The sequence below is a fragment of the Heterodontus francisci genome, chromosome 38 (genome assembly GCF_036365525.1).
Source record: "Heterodontus francisci isolate sHetFra1 chromosome 38, sHetFra1.hap1, whole genome shotgun sequence".
NCBI lineage: Eukaryota > Metazoa > Chordata > Chondrichthyes > Heterodontiformes > Heterodontidae > Heterodontus > Heterodontus francisci.
In genome coordinates, this window is record NC_090408.1 from 36,785,558 (window position 1) to 36,809,206 (window position 23,649).

The 23,649-nt window shown below is 42.6% G+C and overlaps 1 protein-coding gene across 7 annotated transcripts in view; it reads left to right on the top strand.

Moving 5' to 3' along the window:
• The window catches only part of LOC137352536 (A-kinase anchor protein 13-like), a 424,312-nt gene that overhangs the window by 156,204 nt on the left and 244,459 nt on the right, over nucleotides 1–23,649 (top strand). For all 7 annotated transcript variants that reach the window (XM_068018105.1, XM_068018107.1, XM_068018108.1 and 4 more), the window contains 2 exons: nucleotides 5,475–5,667; nucleotides 8,929–10,660. In XM_068018105.1, coding sequence (XP_067874206.1) covers nucleotides 5,475–5,667; nucleotides 8,929–10,660 — 1,925 coding nt within the window. The remainder of the gene's footprint in view (nucleotides 1–5,474; nucleotides 5,668–8,928; nucleotides 10,661–23,649) is intronic.

Here is a 23,649-nt window from a genome sequence, read left to right on the forward strand (position 1 = left end):
ACCCCCATTTTCCTGCCATTGTCAACCACGATCGCCTTGAGATTCCCCAGCTACAATTTGAACTGTGCATGTCTTCGTTTGAACTCCTCTTTCCACTCATGGTTAGATGATCAGATGATTCCTGGTCTTAAAGATTGTTACGACCAGGTGAGGCAGGGGTCTAGGGCTCTCCTCTCAGCCTTTTCCTGGTTTGTAACCGGGTTTAATTTTTAAAACAGTGTTTTGAGCTTCCCCTCAGTGAATCCTTGCTCACTGATCTCTAATTTTGATTGCAAAGGAATCAACCAGACAGGTTTTCTCAGATTTAAACAATAAAGGTATAAGTTTATTAACCTTAAAACTCTAATTCAGTTAAAACTGCTAAACATACGCGACACGACCACGCTAGCATGCATACTCGATAAACACGCACATATATAGAGACAGAGGAGGAGAAAGAAGGGGAAAGGTTTGAATTAATAGCTGGAGTTCAGTTACTGGTTTTGGATTGGAAGTAAAGTCTTTGATCAAAGTTAAGTCTTACAGTTCTCGTTGGGGCCCAGTGCATACTTTCAAACTTGTTTCGCTGGTCTTCTGTCTTGAGGCTTAAGTTACCTCCGTGAGTCCCTGGAACTTTGCGTCAGAGAGAGAGAGGTGCTCTTCTTGAAGTTCATTTGCAGTCTCTTACCAAAAAGAACTGTTCTGTGAGCACAATTCAATTAACTCCAGGTTGACCAACAGGTTAGTCATGTGACTAGCACCTTGTTTAAAGCAACCTCGCCTGCATGATTTGTGGATTCCTTCAAGCTCACCCAGACACACTCAGTGGGGGACATAGGATGCTGGCTCAATGACTCAGTGTCTCTTGATCATCGATATGGATAAAATCCATCTAGCAAATTGAATCAGGGAGTACTCCCATTGCCATCTTCATGCAACTGTCTTTTAGAATGCATATGTGCAGCCATGTTTTCAGCCACTGTTGTCTTTTTAAATAAAGTTATTTCAAATCCAGTAACAGTCCAAAATAATGCTCCATATGATGAAATTAATATGTCTCATTTTGGCAGGTGTGGTTGCCGTCACAAGATAAAAATGTGCTTTTATTCAGCACCATAATTGGATCTCTCAAAAATGCCCCAAAGTGCCTCCTGTACAATGAATTACTTCAAAATGCATTACTGTTGTGTAAGAAAATATACCAGCTGGTTTGGTGCATAACAAGATTTTACAAAGAGAGGTGAAATGTTTGATCAGTTAATCAGGTATATGGAAGATAATCTAGTCACTGAGCGGCCTTGCCAAAGACATTTTGAATAACTGGAAACCTGATTTACGTGTAGCATTGGTTACCTGGAATTTTTGTGCCAGCACTGACTCAGTTGGCAGCATTGTCGCCACTCCAGAGACTTGACCTCAAAATATAGGCTAACAATCCAATGCAGTGGTGAGGGAGTGCTGCACTGTTGGAGATGCCAACTTTCAGATGAGATGTTAAACTGAGGCCCCAACTGCCCCCTCAGGTGGATGGAAAAGATCCCATGGCAGTATTTTGAAGAGTCGAGGAATTCTTCCCATTGTCCTGGCCAATACTTTTCACTCAACTAATATGACTAAAACGGATTATCTGGTCGTTATCACATTGCTGTTTGTGGAGCTTGCTTTTTGATCAACTGGCCTATTATCATCATATGTGGCTCATCATATGTTAAGCAGCAGTTCTCTGAAAAGTTGTGTAACAGACTCAGCGTTGGCCAGCTGCAATGTAAAACTGCTTCTGCTCTGCCTCAATATTGGACCTTAACCCACCACCCCAACCCCTAACCCCACCCCCCACCCCACCACCCCCTTCCCTCCCCAGAGAAGGAGAGCAGCCGCTACTGTGCCATTGTACAATTTCTGATTTACACATCAGCCATCCTTGTGGTCTGAGTAAAATGGAGAAATTATGCTCAGATGTTTAGCCATAAACCTGTGCAGGCCAGGAACTAGGTTGAGGCTGCCCAACCTCACTTCATTAAAAAGAAAACCCTTATTCTCAGCAAATCGAAGAGACTTCAATCCCACGAGATAGGATTTGATTCAGATTTACATCAGATTTACGATTCAGAGATGAAAGGACATTATAGTAATCTACTGTATCCTCATTAAAGACGCATCTTCCTGCATCCCCTCACTGACTGATGGTGAATGATACTCCAGGGTGTATCACTTCCATAGCTGTTCCCACTTTCAATGGAGGAAGAATAGAGATACTGCAGACAGCCCGACTTTACCACGATAACTAATAAAAACTCTCTACTCAGAACTAACTTATGGTGACTCTATTCTGCTAAACTTTACAAAATTTATTATAAATATTATTAACTAAGACTGTAACCGCATTGAGACTTCAGTTTAGATCCATATCTTGGCAGTCACTGTGCTTATGCCAGTTAATGGTCCACAGTGGCTCTGGTTGTCATTAGGTTGTCTGACTGAATTGAGTTTTCCAAATCCACAGATTTATGGGTACTGCATATCCATATACCCACCATCTGTAGTACATCATATATATATATTTAGATATATATAAACTTGACATTGCACATTAAATAGAAAATCCCTGAATGCAGCCAAATTCTTGCCCGAAACAAATGGTATGTTTGAATGTATTGATGTATAACTGGCCCACATCAACAAAAAGTGTACCGTGATCTGGAGATAAATGTTTGCAGAGTCTGGTAGAAATCAGGTAATTGCACTGGACATCCTCTTAATAGGAATGGAATCTCTGCTTAAAAGGAACACTGGATCAGGCGCCAATTAGTTCCCAGATGTTTTTGTTCTCTACGTTGGGCGTTCCCATAAAGTGCCTTTCATTAGTTTGCAGTTAGGTTTCAGGAGTAAGCAGATTGCTTTGAATTGTCATTAAGGATGCGGTTAATGATAAATTGGGGAAAGGTTCGAAGCAACTCCTAAAGTAGAATTTAAAGACACCCTTACGGAAAGAGGGAGGGAAAATTGCAGCGAGAGAGGGGTGTGGTATAGCTTTACAGCCAGCATTGTGATCCTTTGTATTGTTTTAGAATGGTGTGGGATGGTTTCCAACTAAGAGGAGCAGGAATATTTTTCAAGGAATGCAGGAAGAGTGAATGAGCAGGCTTTCACACACTAATGGGGGAATGTTATGCTTTCCTCTGCAAGGACTTTGGATGTGGACCCTGCCACCTTCCCACCTTCACCCAAATTAAATCCAGGGAATGCTGCTGCCAGTATTAGCCCAACAGCGGGTGGACCTGTCGCGCCACACAAGGAAACCCACGTGGGTTGCTTGCCAACTCTGGTTGGGCGGGGTCGTTAAAAGGCACAGTGCCTGATTGAGAGACACTGCATCAGGAAGGTCGGGGGCCCCATAGAGGGTCACCACCACCCCCCCCCCACCTTGCTGCCGACCCACCCCCAGCCCACCCTGACTCACCAGTGGCCTGGGATCAGCACCACCAGTGAGTCCAGTACCGGCAGCAGCCACCGCCTCTGCGGTGGCGCTGCTCAGTTAAAGAGCTGCCAGTCTCTGATTGGCCAACATCTCTCAGCAGGTGGACTTCTGTCACCAGGTTCCTTAATCCCTGGGAGGATTCGCCACTGTCCACTTAAGTGCCTAATTGGCATGTAAATGCGGCGGGCCATCCCCAGAGGAGGTGATGCAGGGCTCTGTCTGACACGTTAGCCGTTGGCAGAGATCCCTGGTGCCCAGATAAAATCCCTGCCTAAGTTTCCCCAAAATTGCAAATGAGGTGAATGATTGATTGAATCTGAAGCTGCTTTTGTTGATGCTGGTTGAGGAAGGAATGAGGATCAGGAAAATTCTTTGCTCCTCTTTTATTTGTTTTATTCGTTCATGGGATGTGGGCACCACTGGCCAAGCCAGCATTTATTGCCCATCCCTAAGTGCCCTTGCGAAGGTGGTGGTGAGCTGCCTTGAATCATTGCAGTCCATGGGTTGTGGGTACACTAACAGTGCTGTTAGGAAGTGTGTTCCAGGATTTTGACCCAGCAACAGTGAAGGCATGATGATATAGTTCCAAGCATGGTGCGTGGCTTGGAGGGGAACTTGCAGGTGGTGGTGGTCCCATGCATCTGCTACCCTTGTCCTTCTAGATGGTAGTGGTTATGGGTTTGGAAAGTGCTGTAAAAGGAGGCTTGACGAGTTGCTGCAATGCATCTTGTAGTTGGTACACACTGCTGCCACTGTGCGTCGGTGGTGAAGGGGATGGTGAATGTGATGCATGGAGCGCCAGTCAAGCGGGCTGCTTTGTCCTGGATGGTGTTGAGCTTCTTGAGTGTTGTTAGAGCTGCACCCATCCAGGCAAGTGGAGAGTATTCCATCACACTCCTGATGTGTGCCCTGTAGATGGTGGACAGGCTTTGGGGAATCAGGAGGTGAGTTACTTGCCGCAGAATTCCCAGCCTCTGACCTGCTCTTGTAGCCACAGTATTTATGTGGCTGATCCAGTTAAGTTTCTGGTCAATGGTAAGCCCCCAGAATGATGTTAGTGGTTCCTTTATGTCCATTTGAGCAGGCTGGCAAGCTCTCCAACATCTCATCTGAAAGAGGGTTGCTTTGACAGTGCAGCACTCCCTCAGTCCTGTCCTGAAGCATCAGCCTAGGTTCAATGATCCTGTAGTTGGACATTTTTTTTAAAATTCATATTCGGAGTGTGAGTATCAGTGACAAGGCCAGCATTTATTGCCCATCCCTAGTTGTCCATGAAAAAAATGGTGGTGAACTGCCTTCTTGATCCACTACAGTTCATGTGGTTAAGGTACCTTCACAATGCTGTTAAATAGGAAATTCCAGGATTCTGACTTAGCAATGACAATGAAAGAATGGTGACATTTGTCCAACGCAGGATGATGTGTGACTTGGAAAGGAGCCTGGAACTTGAACATCCAATCTTCTGACTTGAGTATGAGTGCTTCTACTGGGCCAAGCTGATGCTACATATTGTAGAGGTGTCAATCTTCTGTTCCTTGCGTGGTCTCCTGTGCCTCGGCTGGAAAGCCATTGGAGTGCCAGGGTTGGAGTGGCATATCTTGTTGAAAATAATGCTTCAGTGCTCCCTTTATTGGTGAAGTTGTGCACCTGTATTTTCCTTTAACCTTAACCTCCATTATTCTCCATTCTTTGTCTCGACACAATGCACCAACTGTGATTGAGTGGGCGGATGGAAGCCCCATAGGAGATGTGCAGAAGCAGCTTGCTGGTAATTCACCTTGAATGTTGCCTCCACGCCCCCAGCTTCAGCGGAAGCAGCTGATGCTTGCTGGGCACCTCCCACAGCCGTGTTGAGGGGAGAAGACAGCTGTACACAGTAGCGGCTTCCAGGCCTGAAGTCTTGCCTTAACTGCTCTGTACCACCTCGTGCTGAAGCACCAAGCTGCGCAGAGTTATTTCAATCATGCAAAAGTCAATATTTCAACATGTTTAACTGCTGCTGCTCCTTCTGTTTTAGGCAAAAGCCTGCTGCAGCTTTACCGGCAGATGTAACACCGATTGTATCCTCTGAAGACTGTTCTGTGCGATACCAACGACACTTGAACGTTTACATGTACACCGTCAATAACCCCCAGGGAGCAGAGTGCAACAGCATGGAACACAACATCAGTGAACTGCAGAGATACATCCAGTCACACAGATGTGAAATGGTAAGAATTAATCAGCTTCCCAAAGCCTTTTCTGTCATTTTATTGAAAGATTAACAATGCCATCTTTGACTGTAAAGGACACAGGATGTAAAAGAAAAATTGCGCTAAACGTGCATCACAATTCTATAAAAGAACAGAAGAATTATAAATTATTCTATGATTTTCATTTGGCAGTTAAATATCTGTGTAACTAATTAATTAATTAGATTTTTTTCCCCAAAAATATACTTTTTCATAAAGTTTGTAAAAATACATTTTGTAACAGTTCAAATTTGACATTACAAAAAATTCAGTAAAGATCAGTTTCTTTCAATACAGTACATGAGGTGCCTCACTACACTTATCATTACTGGTTATATTTACAATGTACATTTACATTTCGTGCCAAACATTCTCTGGTACATACAGCCCAAGGGATTTTACAGGGGTTCTAGCCCTTCGGTGTACTATGACGCGAGGGCCATACGTAGCGGCCTCTCACCATTGAGCCTTTGTGGTGCTGCACGGAGCTTTAGTGCACCCCTCAGTACATAGTCCTGGACCTAGAAATGTGCCAGTCTGCAACACTAGGTCGTCGACAGCTCTTTGCACAGGAACGCCACCAAGTTTCGGGCAGACCAAAGAGCATCCTTCACAGAGTTGATGGTCCTCCAGCAGCAGTTGATGTTTATCTCGGTGTGCGTCCCTAGGAACAGCCCGTAGAGCACTGAGCCCTGCATTACGGAGCTGCTTGGGATGAACCTCGACAAAAACCATTGTATCTCTTTCCAGATGTGCTTTGCGAAGGCACATTCCAGAAGGAGATGGACGACGGTCTCTTCCCCACCGCAGCAGCCTCAAGGGCAGCATGTGGAGGCGGTATGACTTGGTGTGCAGATAGGATCTGATGGGGAGGGCCCTTCTGATCTCTAGACAAGCAATGTCTTGGTGCTTGTTTGAAAGCTCTGGCAATGAGGCATTCTGCCAAATGGGTTTGACAGTCTGCTCGGGGAACCATCCAATAGGATGCACCATCCCCCATTCCCACAGGGCTTCGAGGAGGTTACGTACGGACCACTGCCTGATGGACTTGTGGTCAAACGTGATTTTCTGTACTAACTTTTCCACCAGGGTCAAATGGTATGGCATGGTCCAACTGATTGGAGCGTTCCGTGGCAAAGTGGCTAGACCCATCCTTCGTAACACCGGGGACAGGTAGAACCTCGGCATGTAGTGACACTTAGTGTTTGCATACTGAGCATCGATGCACAGATAGATGCAGCCATACTCAGCTGCATCATGAATTTTATTAGCGTTGCTCTTAAAACTAATCATCCGAGCATTTGAATTACTGGACAAAGAAAGACGAAGGTCCTCCACCTCGTTTGCCTTCTACCATCTTGGTAGCCATATGATATAGTGATGAAGGAACTGGGAACTAATCCTAGGCAAGCACTCTCAGTTATACATTGAAAAACCTCCTAGAATGACCTGCATCTTCTTGTTAATTAGCAATATGCTATTAATATCCATTATTTACCACTGTGAATATTAATTATGCAACTAGTATGAATAATTATGTTCATGAATAATTATGCTTGCCTTATATCTGTGAATATTATGTGAATAATTAAGCTATCATGAAATGTATCAGTTGTGCAAATATTATTTGTGCTGCCACTACAAGGATGATTGGATATTTTAATATTCCATTGCATGACATTATATAACAGCTAAGTTAATCAAATTTCTTTTGTTTACCTAAGAGGAGTTCGGTTTTGAATTCTGAAACAGATCTAACACTGTCAGGGCTCTGTCTTATTTTCCATCCCAGTTTTCTTCTTTCTTCTCCTTGTATACTGACTTATAGCTGGGGTGAAGTTCATGGGTTCTAACTTAGTCACCTTGCCACACAAGGCCATACTATGTGATCCTAGACAAAGATTGCTGGCATATCAGTTGACGATGGAGAAGGCAACTGAGTTTTCACCCAGTGCGGCCTCCCTGCAAACGTCACAACAGTACTTGAGAACAAGAGTCCTGGATGATTCAACACCCCCACTCCCCCACCTACCCTTACCACCTCTCCTTTGTCTATCCCAGGGCTGCAGAAGCAGATTGGCATGCCCCTACTTTGGTCTTGGCTGAGCAGTAGCGCAACAGAGCCCAGTAACAAAACTTGAAACACTGTAGTTTGTATTGGTTTGGTTCCACACTGCTTTTATGAGCTAAACCATCAAGGCTGAAAAATAGTTTTTACAAGTGTTGATAGTTAATCTTATTGAGCTCATTGTTTACCATTGACCCCTATTGTTTTTCTTAAAATGTCCTTGTTCTGGTCATGTTGACATGCTGATCAGGTATAATTACCAAAGACCACGGACGGGTTCGCAATTACAATAAACAGCAAAACAGATGGTGCTATACTTAATGGGTTTCAGATGTCCAAGTGTAATCTATCTTCACATTTGGGATATTGGTTGATGTGTCTAAGCCTATGCTAATTATGTTGTGTGTTTCATGATTGTAGTAGTTGCTCACAATTTCCAATATTATCATTGTTTATAGAGTGGAGAATTAAGAACAACTAGATGTCCTCTTTTAACCAGGACAACGTTTCTGTTGTTACAATATGGCCGATTAATAGATACAGCATATTAGTGTAAAATTGTGTTTTTTATTGTGATACGGAGAGTGGTGAAGGATGAAATTTTCATCATAATTTGGAATCATGAGAAACAAACAACAGTATTTACAGGTTTTGCTCTTCCACGTTTGGGTTGCATCTAGAGAAAGCATCTTGAAATGTAGAATCACTGGCGGAGTGGATTTGTAGAACACAAGGGGGAAAGCACTGGCAGTGGGAGTAATTTGAGGTAATGAATTAATGCTGTATTTACACTGGAACTGTGTGCAGTGTTTTCTGCTTTTTGCACTAAAGTTGCAATGTAGATATGCAGTCACGGGCCAACCTGATTTCTGAGCGAAGATGATTGAAACTCCCTGGAGACTGATCTCTAGCTTTAGATTATAATTTTAGCATTGGTGTGAAGCAAAGCAAAAACTTCCTTTGTGCAGATGCACCACTTGTAAAATAAAGTAAAAACAGCCCGAGTGTGTCCCATGGGAAACATACGGACTTATGTGAGCCTGTACTGGTACCAATATGATAGATAAACTTGGTCAAAAGACTGTTAATACACTAGTATATATCAACATAGCAATGCCTTATCGCAATAGTACAATTGTTTATTGCTCTTTCCTCTTCTTATTTTGAAATAGGATCCTCTTTCCACACCATCCCTTCAGTCGCAGCCTGAGCTGTCACAACCTGTTGAACCTGTTGAAAATGTAAGAACTGAAGAGAGTGAAGAGGATTGTAAATCCAAGAACACTTGCATCATTGCACAAACGCTGACTGAAATACCTGTTGAACAGGACAGCATGCTAACTGATGAGTTGACTGACCAGTGTCCTGAGGCAAAAACTGCAAATGGTCAAAAAAATATCACTGGAGACGATATTTCAGAGGTGAAGCTAGAGGATGAAGCAGCCAGTTATGAAGTTACGTGCATGCAGCTGGAGCTGGAAGGACAACGGGAAGAGTCCAGGTTAATGGTAGACTCTGGGAATTTAGCAGGTAACAGTGCTCTTGTGCAAAATGCATCTGATGGAGAATGTGATAAAAACAGTCTGTCCTGTGACGCAGCTCATGTGGAAACTACAGTATCATCTGAAGAATTGCATTCCTGTCAAGAGTGTGTGCTCAGAGATGATATCCCTCAAGGGGACATGATGGACACTGTGAAGATTGTAAATAGTAATAGTCCAGACAGTGAAACAATAGATCCAGTGAAAAGTCTTGATCAAGCAGAGGTGGAGCCTGCTCCGATTAAGGAAAAGAAGCCCGAAGAAGCTAAAGAATGTGTTGAATTGGTCACTGATGAAAATACCCAGAGTGATGATAGTGGGTCGGCAGAGGGCGGTGTCCAAATGACAGGTTGTCAAGCTGTACAGTTGAGCAATGGAAGTCCTCCATTCGCTGCACAGATTGTGGAAGTGAAGGTAGATGTAGAATTGAGCAATGACAGGCTCAGTGCAGATGTTGATGACTCACATGTAGGCGTGACTAATGAAACTGATGTTGAAGTTGGCTTTGAGGTAAAAAATGATTTTCTTGACGAAATGTGCGTAAATTCACGAAACTTGATTTGTGATTCAGATAAGGAATGTGAAGGAGTAAACCACAACATGACTGAGGAGGCAGAGCCTGTGCAGAATCTGGAAATGTCTGAAATTCTTCAGTCATTTAATGACATTGAGGAATATGAACAGACTCACCCTACATCAGAAGTGCTACTTGTAAATGTTTTAGAAAGTGAGCCTGAACAAAACGATGACCAGTTGGAAATGGACTGTCCTTGTGATGATGAGTGGTCTAAGCAGGTTGACGCATTATTAGAAACTGCTTCTGATTCCAGTTTGGGTGAGGATCACATTGTGCCAACGGAAATCCAATTGATTGAGGATTTAAAGAAAGGAACTTCTCAAGGTGAGTGCATTGAGTGCATCTCAGAAGAAGAACCACCTTGCTTGCCAGTGGCATTGGGAAGTCCAACTGCGCTCCATGAAGATGATGAACCTCAAGCAGCCAAAAAGACTTTGGAGTTCTTATCCAAATCTATTGATGCGGTTGTGTATTCCCAAAACCAGGAAGTACTGCTCAGTATAGTTGAGGAACCCGCTGATTATATGGGGAACAGTTCTTCAGATTCTGAGGATCAGTTTCAAAATAATGGGAAGCCTTCAGTTGTGGATGAGGTGAAGGAAGATGCCTGGGTGACAGAAGGTAATGGATTGGGAGGCACAACAAATGGCAAAAATGAAGATATTTTCCTTGGGGATGAGAAGGTTGACATTTCTTTGGATACAAAAGTAATCCAGGATCCTACTGATCGGCAATTTGATACTGTGCTGGATGCAAATGGGAATTTGGAACCAGTTGGTTTGAAAGGTAAAGACACCTGTGACAGAGTCTAATCTGGTTTGATTCAGATGTATTGTTTGCATGCTTGGTTTATGCTGCTTTATTATGGAAAATCAATCATGATTAACCCAACCCATTTGAGGGCAGTAACTTTTCTGCATTAGAAAGCACAATTATGTGTATTTGGAGAATGTGAATTAAGGACCCACAGTACTGTCAATTATCGATGCATACTACAAAATTCACTGGCTAAAATTGGTGCTTCCTCAGCATGTTCAGACAGCATGACAGCCAAGGCCTGGAGCAGTGTCAAGTGGTGCCATGGTAGCAGGGCTTAGATAGTCGTCACTAAATTGACTGTCTAATTTATGCTACTGTAGAGAACAAGAACCTCTCAACAAGAGGGAAGAGAAAACTGGAGGCTATTTTGGAAACACTGCTAGACTTTTCTGCTAGACTTTTCTTCAGTAACTTAGCATCGCGTTCAGTTTAGGGAGGAATAAGTGGAACTGAACAAAGCTCTAAGGAAGTAAGACAAAGGCTGGGTTTACACTACAACCGTAGGTACATTGGGAAATCCTGGACTAATTAGTCTCACTCAAAAGTCAGTTTGGGTCCTGACTTTGGAATACATAATTCCTTTGTGACATTGTGAAATGAAACTGCTTCACAAGTTTGTTACAGTTGTGATGTAAATGCAGTTGGATTAACTGAGGCCCTCGATAGTGAGTGAAACATAGGAACAGGAGTAGGCCATTCAGCCTTATTGAGCCTGCTCCGCCATTCAGTATGATCATGGATGATCATCCACTCCAAAGCCGCCTTCCCACACCATCCCCATATCTCTTTGTCATTTGTATTTAGAAATCTGTCAATCTCTGCTTTAAACATACTCAATGACTGAGCTTCCACAGCTCTCTGGGTGGAGAATTCCTAAGATTCACAACCCTCTGGGTAAAGAAATTTCTCCTCATCTCTGTCTTAAGTGGCTTCCCCCTTATTTTGAAATTGTGTCCCCTGGTTCTAGACTCCCCAACCAGAAACATCTTAGCTGCATCTACCCTGTCTATCCCTTTAAGTATTTTGTAGGTTTCAATGAGATCACCTCTCATTCTTCGAAACTCTAGAGAATACAGGCCCAGTTTCCCCATTCTTTCTTCATAGGAAAGTCCCGCCATCCCAGGAACAAGTCTGGTGAACCTTCGTTGCGCTCCCTCTTTGGCAATAATATCCTTCCTAAGGTAAGGGGACCAAAACTGCACACAGTACTCCAGTTGCGGTCTAACCAAGGTTCTATACAATTGAAGCAAGACTTCACTACTCTTGTACTCAAATCCTCTTGCGATAAAGGCTAACATACCATTAGCCTTCCTACTTGCTTGCTGCACCTGCATGTTAGCTTTCAGTGACTTATTGACAAGGGCAGCCAGTGTACATCTACACTTTCTAATCTCTTGCCATTTAAGAAATACTCTGCACATCTGTTCTTCCTACCAAAATGGATAACCTCATATTTTTCCACAGCCAGAATCCTTAGCGTGTTGGTCAGTTAGCCCTCTCACTTTCCTGTTTAGAATGGCATTTGCTTACAACCTTTTTATTCTTCACTTTCTGTCGATGTTCCATGTTTAAAACATGGCTGTGTTTGCAACTGGCTCTCCAGCATGATTTAACTTATAAATTTTACTTGTTTCCACCTCATTCCCTCTGCAAAAGGAGATTGTTACTTAATGGCTCCACTGCATCATTCTCCATCTGAAATCCAACCATGGATATTAAACTGGACACATATTAAATGTCTAGGACAGCGGGCTGCAACTTTGTTTTTAACCTGATGAGCTTTTTAAAAAAAAAAAAATTGCCTTAAATAAAAACTATTGGGAGTCACAAGATGAAAACTTGGCATTTCTAAACCAAATATTGGTCAAATTGTCACATATCCCTGGTAGAATGCATAATTTGCATATTTAATAAATAAAATACAAGTGGAGTTTATGCATCAGTAGAAAAAAATTAAAATTGACCTAACTCTGAATTATTATGCTTTTTGACTTTTAACTATTATTTTGTCAGTAAAGTCATCTTTAAAACAAACTAACCTAAGGTGGGAGCAGAGCTTTAAAAAGCGTGCTAAATAATCGGAGGCCAGAGAGAGAGAGAGAGAGAGAGAGAGAGAGGAGCAGGAGCAGGGGGAAAAAGTTGAAAAGTGACGTCACAGTCGACAGAGAGAGCAGGGAAACAGAAAGCCAGCCGAGGTGAGTATACCGGTAAATTTTTAATTTAATTTCATCTAAAGCAATCAAATATAAAGTAAGACTTGATCGATTCATTAGTGTATAAACTAAAAACTAAAACGTGTTTGATATTTTATCACACAGTGAGAGAGAGAGAGAGACCAGCAGGGAGTGTGTATTCGCTCAAATTCGGACAACATAATACAGAAGCTGTATTAAGTATTATTGGGATTTATCAGTATTTGTAAGGTTTACTAAAAGTAGTAAGGTTTATTAGAATTGGCAATCTTTATTAGCATTGGTAAGGTCTATTGTGAGTAGGAAGGTCTACATATCTGTGTAATCAAGAAAAGTATAACTTGAATTGAAGTTGGTACTAGCAGTTAATAAGCACAGTAAATTCTATGATAGGCAGGAATTATTCTGTTAATTAAGTAATTAAATAAGTAATAGCATAAGTAACAATGGCCGGACTGATGTTATGTTGCAGCTGTGGTATGTGGGAGCTCCTGGATGCCAAAGTGATCCAGGACACAAACACCTGCAGAAAGTGTAAACAGCTAGAGGAATTCCAGATCAGGATTATTGATCTGGAAGCCGAACTGCAAACACTGAGTGTTACGACCAGGTGAGAAAGGGGTCTAGGTTTCCCTCTCAGCCTTCGTCTGGTCTTACTGTAACAGAGTTTTATTTTAAACACACTTTTTTTTTAGCTGCCCCTTAGTGAATTCTTATTCACTGCTTTCAACTGTAAGGCAAAGAAACCAGCCAACAGGTTTTCATAGGTTTAAAGAAAAAAGGTTGAACTTTATTAAACTTGAGCTCTAATTCGTTAACGCCTACGGATACGCGACGTGCCCATGCTAGCATGCATATGCGATACACGTAAATAGAGACAGAAAAGAGCAGAAGAAATAATGTGGAAAAGTTTGAGGCAATATCTGAAGATGGTTTTGGTTACTGTTCTTCAAGCTCGCTGTAAAGTCCTTGATTGTAGGTAGGTCTTGCTTTTCGTTGGGGCCCAGTATTCTTCTTGAACCTTGTTCGATGTAGTAGACTTTTCTCTCTTGAAGTTCATGTGTCCTCAGTGGGTCCAGAGGCTTGTGAGAACGAGATGGGAGCAGACAGGAGAGATCTTCTCACTCCAAGAGCAATCAGTCTTTGAGTTCAAAAACTCTGTGGCCAGTTCAGAAAGCCCTGGACCAGCCAGTTAGTCATGTGACCAGCTGGTTTAGCCAGACCTAGCTTTTGTGGATTATATCACCTTAGCAGTCTCTGGAATGCTCTTCTTTACACCTTCAATGTCTGGTGATCAAAGTCCATTGTGGGTTGAATGTGTCAGGGAATGGTCCTTTTGTCTCCACAAGCACTGTCTGTTAGTATTCAAATGTTTTTCAGCTAAGTGTCTGGCAACCCTTATAACAGGCCTTCTCTTCTTCCCAGCAAGTTTGAAATCAGTGTTCATATGACAAAATTAATATGCCTCATTTTTGGCCTGCATGACACTGAGCAACATAAGTGAGGGGGAGAAATACCTGAACACTGTTCTGGAGGACGGTCACACCTCTTAGAACAGGGTCATCTGTTTTGGTCTGCAGTGAGGGACAGGAACACGTGACCGTGAGTGAGGCAGGTAAAGGGAACGAGCAGAAGTAGTGGAGGAGCCTCAGACTTTGCAGTTGTCAAACAGGTTTGAGGTGCTCTCAACCTTTGTGGATGAAAACGAGGTCTGCATGGTGGATGAGCAGACTGGCCATGGCACTGTTATATAGGAAGGCATTCAAGAGGGGGAAGCAAAAAGGAATGTAGTAGTAGGGGATAGTATAGTGAGGGGGATTGACACTGTTCTGTGCAGCCAAGAGAGAGTCCAGAAGGCTGTGTTGCCTACCTGGTGCCAGGGTTCATCTGCTCTGTGCTGGACAGGAACTTGGAGGGGGGAGGATCCAATTGTCTTGTCCATGTAGGTACCAACGACATCGGTAGGACTAGGAAAGAGGATCTGCTTAATGAGGAATTAGGCAACAAATTGAAGAGCAGAACCTCAAGGGTAATAATCTCTGGATTATTGCCTGAGCCACGTGCCAATTGGCAGAGGGCACATAAGATTAGTGAAATGAATACATGGATCAAAAACTGGTGTGGGAGAAGTGGGTTTCGGGTCGTGGGGCACTGGCACCAGTACTGGGGAAAGTGGGGGCTGTACAGTTGGGACGGTCTGCACCTGAACTGTGCTGGGACCAGTCTTCTAGCAAAACTGTATAACTAGGGAAATAGAGAGGGCTTTAAACTAAACAAGGGTGGGGAGGGGGGGTTGGTGGGAGGGTGGTGAGGGATCAAGCCTGGGTAGATGTAGCAAATCAAGGGGTAGAGTCAAGGCAGGAGAGCCGAATAACAATTTGGGAAATGAAGGTCAGAGAATGGCAGGAACGGGCAGAGAGAAAAACCCTTAGAACATACCAACAGTCAAGACTAGATGTTACAAAGATAACAAAAAGACAAAACTAAAGGCTCTATATCTATGCACGTAGCATTCATAACAAAGTAGATAAACCGATAGTGCACGTTGAAGTAAATAAATATGATCTGATAGCCATTACGGAGATGTGGCTGCAGGATTACCAGGATTGGGTCCTCAATATTGAGGGGTATATAATATTCAAGAAGAATAGGAAGCTTGGTAAAGGTGGAGGGGTAGCAATGTTAATCAAGGATGGCATTGGTGCAGTAGTTCGAGATGACCTTGGTTCAGGAGATCAGGATGTAAAATCTGTTTGGGTGGAGATGAGGAATAGTCGGGGAAAGAAGTCATGAGTGGGAGTGGTCTACAGGCCCCCTAACAGTAACCACAATGTAGGACGAAGTATCCAAGAAGAAATATTGGATGCTTATGATAAAGGGATGGCAATAATCTTGGGTGATTTTAATCTACCTATAAACTGGAAAAATCAGATTGGCAATAGTAGCCTGGATGAGGAGTTCATTGAATGCTTGGCATAGTTTCTTAGAGCAGTATGTTCTGGAACCAACCAGAGAGCAGGTTATATTAGACTTGGTATTGTGTAATGTGACAGGATTAATTAGTGACCTCGGAGTAACGGCACCTCTCGGTAGCAGTGACCACAAAATGATTGCATTTTGTATCCAGTTTGAAAGAGAGAGGAGTGATACAAAGACTAGTATTTTAAACTTAGATAAGGGCAACTGTGGGCATGAAAGCTGAGCTAGCTGAAGTGAACAGGGTTACAATGCTAGGAGATAGATCAATCGAGAAGCAGGGGCAGAATTTAAGGGGATATTTCAGAATACGCAGAATACATATATTCCTACTATAAAGAAAAATTCTAAGGGGAGGACCCACCATCCATGGTTAACTAAAGAAGTTAAGGAAAGCATCAAACTTAAGGAACAAGCATATAATTGTGTGAAGATGGGTGGCAGGTCAGATGATTGGTCAGAATATCAAAAAAATGGCAGAGAATGACTAAAAGGTTAATCAAGAGAAAGAGATTAGAGTATGAGAGGAAGCTAGAAATGTAAAAATGGATAGCAAGAGTTTCTACAGGTATTTATTATTTATTTTATTTATTTATTTAGAGATACAGCACTGAAACAGGCCCTTCGGCCCACCGAGTCTGTGCCGACCATCAACCACCCATTTATACTAATACACTAATCCCATATTCCTATTTATTTAGAGTTAAAAAAGGATAGAGATTTAAAAAGGAAAAGAGTAAGTAAAGTGAATGTTGGTCCTCTAGAGAGTGAGAATGGGGAGTTGATAGATAATAAGAAAATGGCGGATGAAATGAACAAATATTTTGCTTCTGTCCTCACTATAGAGGATACAAAAAACATTCCAGTAATAGCTATAAATCAGGTGGTGGCAGGAAGAAATGAACTTGGTGAAATTATAATCACCAGGGAAGTGGTACTGACCAAACTGATGGAGCTGTGGGCTGACAAGTCCCCAGGTCTTGATGGGCTTCATCCAAGGGTCTTAGAAAAGGTTACTAATGAGGTAGTAGATGCATTGGATGTTAATTTTTCAAAATTCTCTGGATTCTGGAAAAGTTCCATCTGACTAGAAGTAGCAAATATAACCCTTCTATTCAAGAAGGGGGAAGGCAGAAAAAAGGTAACTATAAGCCAGTTAGCTTGACATCTGTTGTGGAGAAGATGTTAGAATCTATCATTAAGGAGGCCAAAGCTGGGCACTTTGAAAAACTCAAGGTAATCGGGAATAATCAGCATGGCTTTGTGTAAGGGAGATCATGTTTAACCAATTTATTGGAGTTCTTTGAAGGAGTAACATGCACTGTGGATAAAGGGGAGCCCGTTTATGTACTGTACTTGGATTTCCAGAAGGCATTTGACAAGGTGCCACATAAAAGGTTATTACGCAAAGTAGGAGCTCATGGTGTAGGGGGCAGCAGATTAGCATGGCTAGAAGATTAGCTGGCTGGCAGAAAACAGACAGTATGCATAAATGGGTCCTTTTCTGATTGGCAGGATGTGACGAGTAGAGTCCCGTAGGGATCTGTGCTGGGGCCTCAACTTTTTACAATTTATATCAATGACTTAAATGAGGGGAGCGATGGCATGGTAGCTAAATTTGCAGATGACACAAAGATAGGTAGGAAAGTATGTTGTGAAGAGGACATAAGGAGGTTGCAGACCGATGTAGATAGGTTGAGTGAGTGGGCATAAATCTGGCAGATGGAGTATAATGTGGGAAAATGTGAAGTTGTTCACTTTGGCAGGAAGAATAAAAAAGCAGAGTATTACTTAAATGGGGAACGACTGCAGTATTCCGAGGTGTTCGAGTGATTGAGTCACAAAAGGTTAGTATGCAGGTACCGCAAGTAATAAAGAAGGCTAATGGAATGCTATCCTTTATTACGAGAAGAATTGAAAATAAAAGTAAGGATGTTTTGCTTCAGTTATACAGGGCATTGTGAGACCACGTGTCGAATACTGTGTGCAGTTTTGGTCTCCTTATTTAAGGAAGGATGTGAATGCGTTGGAGGTGGTTCAGAGGAGGTTTACTAGATTGATACCTGGAATGAGCGGGTTGTCTTATGAGGACAGACTGGGCTTGTTTTTACTGGAGTTTAAAAGAGTGAGGGAGACTTGATTGAAGTATATAAAATCCTGAACGTTCTCGACAGGGTGGATGTGGAAAGGATGTTTCCTCTTGTGGGTGAGTCCAGAACTAGGGGTCACTGTTTGAAAATTAGGGGTCGCCCTTTTAGGACAGAGACGAGGAGAAATTTTTTCTCTGAGGGTTGTGCGACATTGGAATTCTCTGCCTCAGAAGGTAGTGGAGGCGGGGTCATTGAATATTTTTAAGGCGGAGGTAGATCTTGTTAGGCAAGGGAATCAAAGATTATCAGCAGTAGATGGGAATGTGGAATTCAAGACTGAAACAACAGCCATGATCTTATTGAATGGCGGAGTAGGCTCGACAGGTTAAATGGCCTACATCGACTAATTCGTATGGCCATATGTGTAAAATTAAGGCAATTGTTTCTACTATTCTTGTGATTTAAAAAGTAGCTTCTAACAGCACATTCAGAATTTATCATCTTATTTATATTAGAAACAATAATGGCACAACCATAAAACCAGTTCCTCTAATCAAAAGCATTATCTATAACCATAGTGTAGTTATACCACTTGAACAGGATTATTTAAAGAATGATGATATTCCTTGAAATAATCACTTGAAACTGTAAGTGCAGCATAATGATTAGCCTTTTATCTCCACAATAAAAACACGACTCTTACTTTTCTTGACTTAATTATTTTTAGGCTGTTTCCATGTTAATGTCATCCAACTGGAAAAGGTTGAGAGCCACAGATGAGATGTCAAAGAGCCGCTTGCGGCTCCAGAGTCACAGGTTGCAGACCCTTGGTCTAGGAGGTTGAGGGCAAGAATGGAGATGGTATTGTTGACTGGACAGAGGTAAAATGTGTGCAGTTGACCTGGGGAAAGCAGGTTTAAAATGATAATGCAGACTATCCTGGAATGGGCAGATAGAAAATTCAAAGTTTTCATTCAAGATGTTGGTGTTTGGTGGAGTCCATGGATATGAGGTAAATTGAGTCTCTTCCAGCCCTTACAACCCTCCAAAATCTCTGCGCTGCTTCAATTCTGGCTTCTTGAGCATCCCTGATTTTAATCACTCCACCATTGGCAGCCATACCTTCAGCTGCCAAGGCCATAAGTTATGGAATTCCCTCCCAAACCTCCCTACCCCTCTTTCCTCCTTTAAGACACTCCCTAAAATCTACTTCTTTGACTCAGCTTTTGGTCACCTGCCCTAATATTTCCTTAAGTGGCTTTTGTCGCATTTTGCTGAACAATACTCCTGTGAAGTGCTTTGTGATGCTTTACTCTGTTAAAGGTACTATATAAATGCAAGTAATTGTTGTTGAGGTGTATGGAAGATTGTGCTTAATAGGCAGACTACCCATTTGTCATACTCTGTTCTCTAATGATTTGAGAGTTCCGCAAACTGACAATGCAACATTTTTTCTCACCTTTGCATGGCTGTCTCTTTTCTCTTGGAAAAAAGAAGGCTGAGGAGTGACCTGATAGAGGTCTTTAAAATTATTCAAGACTTTGACAGAGTAGACACAGAGAGAATGTTTCCACTTGTGGAGACAAGCAAAATTAGGGGCCATCGATTATAAGATAGTCACCAAGAAATCAAATCAAGAATTTAGAAGAAACTTATTTACCAAGAGAGTGGTAAGTATGTAGAACTCACTACCACAGGGAGTAGTTGAAATGAAGAGAATAGATGCATTTAAGGGGAAGCTGGGTGAGCATATGAGGGAGAAGGTAGTAGAGGGTTATGTTGACAGTTAGCTGAGGAAGGATGGGAGGAGGCTCAAGTGGAGCATAAATGCCGGCATGGACTGATTGGGCCGAATGGCCTTTTTCTGTGCTGTACATTCTACGTAATTAGAATCCCAATACCTCTCATCATTGCTTTCAGGAGACTATTTTGCAGATGATTATTTGATATGTTTGAGGCTGTATTTTGGAGGTTTCCTCTAATTACAGGCTGCTTTAAGCAGAGTTGGGGGCACGGCATGCTGAAAAACAATACATCAATTGTTAGAAATTGATCTGCTGGAGCACTTTTGTGTTACTGACCTTAGCTTTGCTACTTCGAAGAGACCTGAGCACTTACCAGCACCTCTTCATGGAGAAAGCTGTGGAATATTATGGCAGGGTTGCCAGAGGCCTGGGGATGGGTTACTGCTCGACGGGATCAAAAAGCAGCAAATTAGATGTTAAAATTCTTTGCTTCTTGAAGCAGCAGACAAGGCTGCTGTTTGTTTTTCAGTCTCTGTCTCTGTAGATTGCAGTCCTGGCAAGGTTGCGTGGGACCTCGTATTATTTAATGGGAACCCTGGGTGTTCAATAAATAGGCTGGCAATAAATAAACAATCATTTCAGTGATTGTTATTTTTTAAAAAAGTATAAATAGTTTTAGGTACAATTTAAGTACATGTTTCTGTGATAAATAACTTTTGTGCATGGGAGTGGGGAGATGTAATTTGAACGAATATTTTATAATCTGGCACTTGTGTTGTCTTTTGCTGCCGAGTTACTGTTGTGCAGTTACAGCAATGACGACATCTGGCATCTCCCCAAGATTCAGAATTTCCAATCAAATGACTCCACAGCTTCTTGATTTTTTTTTTCTCTATCAATTTTCTTTTGTGCTTTCCTCCTCTCTGCTCCCCCTTATCCACCCCTACCTTTCTCGATTCCTTGTCAATCCCTCCCTCCCTCCCTTACTCCCTCCCTCCCCCCTTCCTCTCTCCCTCCTCCCTTCCTCATTGACCCCCTTATTACTATTACTTTGTCGTATTTTATGGATTGAATTGAAGGCAAAGTTACTGGGCTAACATAAGCCGAGCTTAAAATATTCAGAAAAGCTTGGTGTGTCACCAGTTTCCCCGATGGTTCCGCTGGTTAAGGGATTGCATAGTTAGTTGAACCAAACAGAAAGAAAGGTGTCGGGGTGATCCCCAGGCCGTGCGCTGAGTAAGCTGATCTCAAGCTCCATGTTGGCCGGACACTGCAATTGACTTCAATGCTTCTGGACAAGGGAGTGGAAAATTGGGAATGAGTCAAAGTTCTGAGAGTTGGAGGTAAGTGATAATACACCCAGCAGAAATTAACTGAGGACTGTTCAGTAATCCCTGCATAGTGCACTTCTACCTGCCCCTAATTGTCTCTGCTCTGCTCTCCTGAAGAGGCTAACTCATGCAGGATTGCAGCTCCCTGTGTGCTGGGTACTCCCTGGTGCCTTTCTCAAGTGTCCATTCATTCCTTGCCTGTCTTGGACAGTGAGAGCTGGTGGGTTACTTGACCACATAGCACCGTAGAAAGGCCGAGCCCAGTCCGAGCTCAATGTGAGTGGATAAAGAGCAAGCATTCTAACAGATGTCATTGGCTAGCAATAGGCCTTCTGATTAGCTTCTCCTCTCACTCTTAAATCCAGGTGCACTGAGCTCAATTCTAGTATCCTTACAACTGCTGCAGTTGACTTTGCTGCCTCTTCCTGGTACAATTCCATAGAGGCAATAAGAGCCTTTGGGTGGCTGAGTGGCCATTTTTCATGTATGAGCCTCTTTGGTGGATTGGCGGACCATTTGACCATGAAGGGCATCACAACTGACCTTGATCCTCTAATCCAACATACTGCAACCTTATTGGGCAACATGTCTCAGTTACAGGACGCCATTTGGAGGGAGTGAGGTGCTTTGGCAGTGCAGGCTACAGTAGCAGGAATGCTTAACAATAGAATTAATCCTCCAGAATGTAATGATTCTCACTTTCAGAAGATTTTCAGGGTAACAGGCAATTAATAACTAGAGACTGAAAGTGATTTTATAATTGTCCTTCATGTTTTCAAAAATGATCAATAACCTGGAAAATGCATGGTGTATGATGTGATGGGGTTTTTATTGATCAGGCATAATTAGCCTGTTGTGGAAAATGGCTTATTGGTCCCAAGTTTGATTCGACAGTTGGGTAGGCCTCAATCTTGAGCTCAAGGCCCCTGCGAATGTGAAATAAGCATGTTGACTGCTATTCTGTTGGTGGCCTCATCGTGTTTGCTTTTGAGAGCAGTGAAATTTTTCAATGTCACCGCTTGCTGGTCCGGTTTCTCCAGAGGCAACATGCTTTCAGTGTCATTCTTTGGCCCAGCACACTTTTTAGTACAAAAGCTTTTAGCAGGGAGATGTTTTCAATGTTTTTGAACCAGGTTGCAATACAGAGAACAAGGACCCCATTAATAAAAATGACCAGAATCTGTGCACAAAACCCAGTCTATGACATAGGCATAAAGGAGATCGGAAGTCTTGGGTTTCTCCAACTTTGAAGGGTTTTTTTTTGTTCTTAATTTTCTCCCACAAAACTCCCCTCCTTAAGACCCTGAACCTTGTTGCGATGCCAATCTATAGCTCCCAGCAGCCCAACTGAGTGGTTGTCCTTCAGCTGTAGCCTAGACAGGACCTGGTGTGACCTCTGAGAACATGCCAGCACAGTCCAATCTTGTTCTCACCTGATATCCATTGGAGGCAGTTGTAAGAGGCAACTGCTATCTGTACACCTCCAGTTTTTTGAGTTCCTTCTCTCCACAGGTCCTTTAGAACTTGAGTAGAAGAGAGAAATTTGACAAAACCTGCAGTCATGACTCAACTCAGAGAAATGGCATGGATAGAAACCCGCAAACCTGTTGGCATAGCATCGGCTCTATTTAGGAGATGGTTTGTGCCATGGGGAAAATAGAAATGTATTAAGTGATGTCTCTTATCCACAGCTCATTTGGCACTGGTCAACTACCATCTATTGTTCGACCACCACCTGTGTTAGTTGGCGAAAGCCCAACAAATATTGAGCTTTAGCTCTTGTCGGTTTCTGTTTTAACGCTCGCTCCTCAGTTCTGTTCAATGTACATCCTCACGAAAAAAAAAAAAAGAAATGATGTCTGAGAGTAAGAGAGTTGGCCAAAAATGAGCAGGGGAAGGGGACAAGAGCGAGACAAACATTCTTTTACAGAAATACAACCAGTATCCTTGGCTAAAGGGACTGAGAGGCCAAGTCGAGCCTGAAGAAATTTTAAGCAACGCTAAATCGAATTTTGTTGATATTTACTGTCAGGAATGATAATTGGCTGGAAGGAAGGCTTCTGAGGTGGGGTAGGGGAGCAGGGTGTGGGCAGACCTCTGGTGCTCGCACCAATATTTTACATATGGTTGAGGCCATGCTTATCAGGAACTTACCTCACTACTTGGTAATGCTGGATTTAACAAATAAAATACTTTCTGAGAACTGGCGTGATCTAGTTACATAATTGATAAGGCCACGTGACATCAACGTGCACATGCGCGAGTTGATCTTGGCAAATTTGCATACATGCTCGGGCAATGTCTCAGGACATTAGAGCTTGTGCATGTGCGGGCAGTTTTAGCAAGAGACCCATTGGTGAAATTATGACCTGTTTGTTATTTGTATTACTGTTCAGATTTTGCTACAAATAGTGTATGGAGTTTGTGCCCTCAGCTCTGTAATTCCATGAGTTAGATACTGTACGTTACTCGTGTCCGTGCCTGATTCTGTCTTTTGACGGCATGTGGAGCGTCTTGTTTTGGGGATTTTGTTTTAGGGGAAAACAAATCCCAGAATTTTTCTGGGCTTATTTTGGACCCTCTCTTTCCCCTCCCCCCACCGGCACTCTCGCCCCATCCCCC